The following is a 6,576-nucleotide window of genomic DNA, read 5'->3' as shown; positions in this document are numbered from 1 at the left end:
CGCACAGGTACAGGCACAGGCATCTCTTGACGTTCGCCCCGGAATCGGTTTTGCTGCCGCTGGGAAACGAAATACCGCGCGCTGGTTGCTGGCTGGCGGGGCCGCGGGCTGCGAGGCCGCTGAGGCAAGCAGCTTCCTCTACCTCGTGCACTCGGTGTGCTGCCGCGCCGCCGCCCGCCTGCTGGCCCCAGGCCTTCTCCATGTTGTTTGTATCTGTTCCTGCCTCTCCCTCTTCCCTCTCACTTCTCATCCTCCATACCACCGGCATGCGCTCCTAAGCGCGTATCACCATCCGTCACTAGCCGCTCCGCTATGGACCCGCCAAGTTCAGCCTCTGCGCAAGCTCTCGTAGCGCCTGATGGGTAGGCAACATCTTGTCTGCAGTGCAAGCGTGTACCGCGGGGTGGCCTACCCCGAGTCTCGCAGGCGCCGAGCTCCCCTGATTTTGCCAAAGTGAATCTGAGAAAAGTGGACGTATTCTCTCTGGACGACACCTTACACTGGCAATCAGAAGAAGTCGATTACGAATCCACGTTAATTGTGATCCCAAAACCAAAAATGTTGTCAGCTCGTGCAAACGGGTGATTTTGAAAAAGAAATTCGCCATGCAAGCATAATATTGCCCTTATTTCGAAATCGGTCTCTTTAAGAGCATACCAAAAATCGTCAGGAAGACGCTAAGACATAAGTACATAGTAGAATAGTTAGATGTTCATTTCTGGGCTGGGTGATGATGGACTTGTCCGACCTCCCTAATAAACGCTTGACTCGTCATATGGCTCATGCACCATAACACACTGGAAGAACTAATTTGATCTCTCAACAGAAAATGTCTTGTGATCGGTCGTGACGATATCCCTTTTCCTTTTGCGACGTTTTACAGCTACACGGGGTGTAGTATGAGTGCAGCCACCCGCTACAGGAGGCGTCCCCTAGGTCCCCCCCGAGTACTCACTCCTGGCGGCGGCCGGCGACATGGCGGCCCCCGGGCGCGCGAGTGCGAGCAGCGGGGGCGGCGGGCCGTCCCCGACGACGGCGGCACCGAGCACGAGCGCGCCCAGGGCGGCGGCGAGCAGGAGCGCGAGCAGGTGCAGGCGGTGCAGCGGCTGCAGCAGCACGGCGGGGCAGGGCGCGCTGGCCCGCCGCATGGCTCCGGAGGCGGCGCGGCGGCGCTACTGCGAGCGCGAACAGCACCGCCCCCGGCGCCGGCGCCTCTTGACGTACATGTCCCCGCCCCCGGCGCCACCCCCAGGACGACGACGACGACGACGACGACGACGACACTGGTCCCCGGCGGGAGGTCGCTGACGGCGGCCTGCTCGCGACGGGGCCGTGTTTCGTGTGCAGCGCGCAGGTGTGACGGTGGGGCGGCGTCCCCGCGCGCGTGCCGGCTGGCGACTGACGGCGGCCCCGGCGCGGCGTGCAGCCGCCCCCCTCCGCCCGGCACCTACCCGCCCCCACCGGCCCCCACTCCGATGGGGCTTCATCCCCCCCCCCCTCCCACTGGAGGGGCAGGGCGCACGTGTCCACACCGGGTCCAGGGGGGTCCCCGTCGTGACGGCGCGGTCCACCACCACCACCACTTCAGGGTGGCTGTGCTGCGAATCACGTCCGTTGCATGGGCGGGCACCGCCGCGGCCGCAGCCGCATAGCACGCGCCCGCCTGTCTCTCTAATCCCTTCAAGAAGACTCTCAGAGGCGCTAATTTAGGCCGTCCTCATCGCCGTCCCCGTTACTCTACTACTGCGCCGTACAGGCAGCCGTTCAGGCGGCCGTAAGGTCAGCGGTCACCGCAGGCAGCCCGGCTCACACGAGTCTGATCGATCGGGCGCCTCGACGGCGACGACGACGAGCTCGACACCACGTCTATTCAAGAGGACGGGCTGATTTATTTGTTTTCACGCTGCTCTAGCACAAAGTTCTGCTGATATGAGCTTGAGGAAACCCCTCACCACACCTCACCCGGGATCTTCAGGGCCCCAGAACTCTTCAACGTAGACCGATTGCAGCAACATAGACGTTGGACGCGTAAAAGAAAGCAACCTTCAAAGAAATATTTGGCTCTTCGGGACGTTTTTCTTACGCCTCGTTAAGTTCAAGGACGACCTTAATACCCTTTTTTTCTCCCTTGGCGGGACGAGAGAGTCGCCGCAGCGGCGCGGCCTCGCAGTGTTGCCCCGCAGTGCGCACCTGTCTCCAGCGTCAACGTCTCTGCTGCGGAGGACCCGCGAGCCGTGTCGTGTCGCGCGCAAAATATACTAGAGCGTTTGTTAAAAACAGTTCAAGAGCCCGATCCAAAATAATTCAATCAGGCGGCTCACTGAAAAAAAATCTGAAACAGGCGCGTGTCCTTTGTTATATTGTTTCAGTAAACGCTCCATTTTCCTTCTTGTGTCGCGTCTCCCTGCATGGCCAAACTATGTTTCTCGGGTGAGTGCGCGGGTAGCCGAATAAGGTGTGGGGGCGGGGCGGGGCCGGGCACGGCACTAGCACGCTCCATTTCACGCCTCTTGACCAAGGGGCCCAGCGGAACGCCCGGCCCGCCTTTTGCCTGCAGCCCACCTGACGGCTCCAGGGCAGCCCACTTTGATCGACCTCCTCCCCCCCCCTCCTGTAGCATCTGCAGCATCTGCAGCACCTTGCAGCACCTACAGCATCTATGGAGCACCTGCATCACCTGCATTGTCTTCAGCACCAGCAGCATCTTCTTAGCACATGCACCACCTGAAGCACATGCACCACCTGCGGCACTTTGCAGCACCTGCAGCACTATGCAGCACCTGCAGCACCTACCACGTTCCCTGCGGCCACAGTGTGGTCACGCTCCCATGTTAAATCGTAAGCACTAAAAATTAGCCGCAGGGAACGTGCTACAACATCCATGGAACACATGTACCACGTGCAGTATACCTGCAGTACCTGCAAAACCTGCAGCACCTGCAGCACCTGCGGCACATGTAGCACCTGCAGCACCTGCAGTCGCGCCGAGGCGTGTACCCAGCTGCCGGTGTTTTATGCGCGCGCCGGGTTCCGCCTGCCGTGAGTTTGAACCTGAATGCCCGCGGTGCCGCCCCACTTCGGCACTTCCCTCTGCTCGCACTCGCTCCCACCTAGGAATTTTAAAGTTCGAATTTTTTCCGGAAAATTTAGGAAATTTTTCCAGAAAACAACTAGGAACTTCCAAGGAAAAAATTTGGAGATTTCAGAAAAACCAATTCTCAAAAAAATTCTCGAAAATCTTTTCCATTTTTTTTTTTTTTTTTACTTTTTCGGAAAATTAACATCCCTACGCTCACTCCTGGGCGTGGTGGTGCATCTGGAGGCGACATGACTCATGAGTGCCACCGTCCTGCGCCCCTCTGCGCACTCCTCGATAATCTCTGACGCAACCACGTGAAGTCCCTCTGAACTGAACTCACTCTCGGCCTCTCGGCCACGCCGCAAGCCCTGCCGGCCGCCCGGCCCCGGCAGCCCCCGCCCGCGGTCCCGGTCATGCAGGTAGACTTCCTTGCCAGCGTCGATCATCGCTGAGCTGGGGCTCGTGCCGCTCCCAGCTGCTGCTTAGCCGCCGCCGCTGCTGCCTGCCTGGCTGGTCCCGCCCAGAGCAACCCCATAAAATGGAACAGTTTCCCGCCCGGAGGCAGGCACTTCCCTGCGTCGCGGCCAGCGATATGCGCGGTGGGCGCGCCGCCCGCCCGCGGCGATGGGCTCGACAGTAAATATGCATCAGAGTTAGGTCAAACTCATAAATTCCAAATATCTTGAAAATATTTTAAAACACTTGAATAAAAATGAATCAGCGTTCCAGACCAGAACTGCAAAATTATTTTAAAAAATAATGAGAATCTAGATTTAACATGTTATTGGTTCAATAATAAAATACATACCACAGAATAATGCAAGCAATAAACCTTTTCCTTCTGGAGGCCGCCCTCGGGGCTGGCGAGCCACCTGGTCCTGGTCTCCGGGCCACAGTCGGGCCGCGTCCACACTTCCCCGATTACATCTCACGAAACCGCCCTGAGCCGAGCAGGCCGAGCCGGCGGCGGTCCAGCCTCACTTCCAGGCCGCCCCAGAGAGGCGCTCCAGGCTCCAGGCCCGCCGCCGCCGCCGCCCCGCCTCCAGTGCCCGGTGAGCCAAGCCCGCGGCCTGCAAGAGCCTGCATCGCGCGCGGCTGCATTGCAAAACAAGTCCCCTTCTTCTGCCTCCATCTGTCTCTCTCCCTCTCTCTCTCTCCCTTCCCGTTTCCGTGTGGGGCTCCGACGGGCTCCCGCCAGGGACTGCTTTGTGGCGGCAGGGACCGCCATACCGACGCTCCCGGTGCAGCCCTCCCCCTCTCTCAATAATAATAATAAAAAAAACAAAAACAACTCGCGGCTGGAAAACTAATTGACGCCTAAATATGTTGCTTCTTTGCGTGTTCATTTAGTGTATTAGTAATTTAAGGCCAGCTAATGATATCGTCCCGAAAAGTACGCCGTCACTTTTCTTGCCTAAGATCTCAGATCCATTCGGCACGTTTGTACGACGGGGGCTCGGCGCCTGCGGGACTCGGGATAGGCCACCCCGCCGTACACGCGTGCCCTGCAGGCGAGGTGTTGCCTACCCTTCGGGCGCTGACGGGAGCTCGGGCGGGCTGGCCCAGTGAGAAATCAAAATCGATGTGACATCGAATCGACATCAAATAGATGTCAGTTATCGGAAATGTCTCGATTTTAAGACCATCTGAGGATCGATTCGACACGATAATCGACAATTTACCGACAACGATATCAGTCTGACACCATTTCGATGTAACTGTTTCTCACTGGGGGGCCGCTTTCTTGGCAGTTGTCTCGTAAAACAGGCGAATGACGGGCGTTATACTTTCTTGGATGATCCCTAAACTAACACAGCCGCCACTGACGGCCGCCCAGGTGTGCGCCGGTGTGCCGGCACGACATCCCTGTCGTGCGGAACGTGCAGTAAACGTGCACGCGCGGCCGTGCTGCTCGCCCGAAACACAAATCCTCTCGTTAAAAAAAAAAAAAAAAAAAAAAAAACACACACACTAAATAAAACCGCCGTCGAAGGGGAACGACTGCGGCGCTTGTTGCGCCGCGTTCAATAACTCAATTAAGAATATCTTTTCGTCGTGCGGCCACTTGAGTGTGGTGCCTCTGGAATGAGACTGGCGGCACATAGTAGTATCGACTCAGAAGCAGAAGCAGCGACCCTGTGGTGTGACGATCGATCAGCTCTGTATCGGCCGCGTCCAGCCAGAGCGTGTGGCGGAGCAGAGGGGGAGGGGGGGGGGGAGAAGAGCTTGGATGTAGTACTACTAAATCCATGTGCCAGCGGCGGGGAAGAGAGGGGTGGGGTGGGGTGGGGTGGTGGTCCGCTCACTGGCCCCACGCGCACACACGCACACGCGCGCGATACCGCGGCGCAGCGTGACGCAAGATAGAGGACTCCCTCCCCCGTCCCCCTCCTCCCGCCTGCCGTGCACGCATTACGTGCGGGGGAAGGGCGGGGAGGGCAGCACGCAGGGCGGCGGGGGCGGGGTCGCGTGTACGTACCACCCGGTCGAGAGAGGAAGATACGGACTAGTCCGCGAGGTGCGAATAAGTCTCCTGCTGCTGCTGCTGCTGCGCCGTGGTGGTGTTGAGGCAGGGACGACAGTGAAAGTAGGCTGCCGGCCGGGGCAGTAGCGTCACTCACACACACACACAGGACGAGGGGAGGTCGGCGAGCCCCCCGCCCCCGCCCGGGGGTGGTAGGTGGCGCGGGACCCGCGACCATACGCGCGGGGGGATGGAAGGGAGGGCGTGCATTAGATGTAGTCGAGGGCCGCTGCCCAAAAGCCTAGGCGGAGCGGCTCGTGCGTGGTGTGTGTGTGTGGGGGGGGGGGGGGGGCCCCCAGCAAACCCCGGGCCCCCCACGAGAAACGGGGGGGGGGGGGGGGGGGGGGCTGCCACCGAGACGCGGTCGGTCCTCTCTGATAAGAGAGGCGGTGACTCGGGCGTTGATAATATTGTGCCCCCCAGTAGCGCCTCGTCGGCCTCTCTGCACTCTGTGTGAGGAGGGCTTATCTCTCGGGCTGCCCAATCCTGCGCAATCCTCCGAATAAAGGTCCAAAACAGAGGATCAGGGCTTCCCCCTATACTTATCTCTCCCTCTCTCTCTCTCTCTCCCTCCCTCTCTGTCACACACACACACACACGCAGACAAACACAAATAATTCGACTTAAAGCTCACGGCGAATGTCACTGAAAACATTAGGGGGGGGGGGCGCAATCACTTCGACACTCACCGTGACGCACGGTGAAAATGCACCGCAATAACTTGCAGAGCTCCGCTAAGTGTTCCCTGTAAACTACGGTGAAATTGACTGTGCCGCTTACGCTCTTTTGCATTCGTGTGCAGCAATAAAAGGCAGGATACTCTTCGGGGTGTCGCGGGTACTATACACGCATCTTCTCTCTCGCAGAGCACCCTAGAGAGAAGTCACTTGGAGAGAGAGCGAGAGAGAGAGAAGGGGTGGGGAGAGGGAGAGATACACATGTGTCCGATCGGTAATACTCACGCACTCGGGGG

At 59.0% G+C, this 6,576-nt stretch overlaps 1 protein-coding gene across 1 annotated transcript in view; it reads right to left on the bottom strand.

Annotated features, from left to right (window-relative positions):
* LOC113217010 (uncharacterized) overlaps positions 1-1,394 on the bottom strand; it is a 16,390-nt gene extending 14,996 nt beyond the window's left edge. Inside the window, exon 1 of the mRNA XM_052265103.1 lies at positions 956-1,394. Coding sequence (XP_052121063.1) covers positions 956-1,148 — 193 coding nt within the window. The 5' untranslated portion in view covers positions 1,149-1,394. The remainder of the gene's footprint in view (positions 1-955) is intronic.
* Between the last annotated feature and the right edge of the window lie 5,182 nt (positions 1,395-6,576).

The sequence above is a fragment of the Frankliniella occidentalis genome, unplaced genomic scaffold (assembly GCF_000697945.3).
Source record: "Frankliniella occidentalis isolate FOCC.00 unplaced genomic scaffold, Focc_3.1 Scaffold24, whole genome shotgun sequence".
NCBI lineage: Eukaryota > Metazoa > Arthropoda > Insecta > Thysanoptera > Thripidae > Frankliniella > Frankliniella occidentalis.
This window is presented reverse-complemented; position numbering and strand designations above follow the sequence as displayed.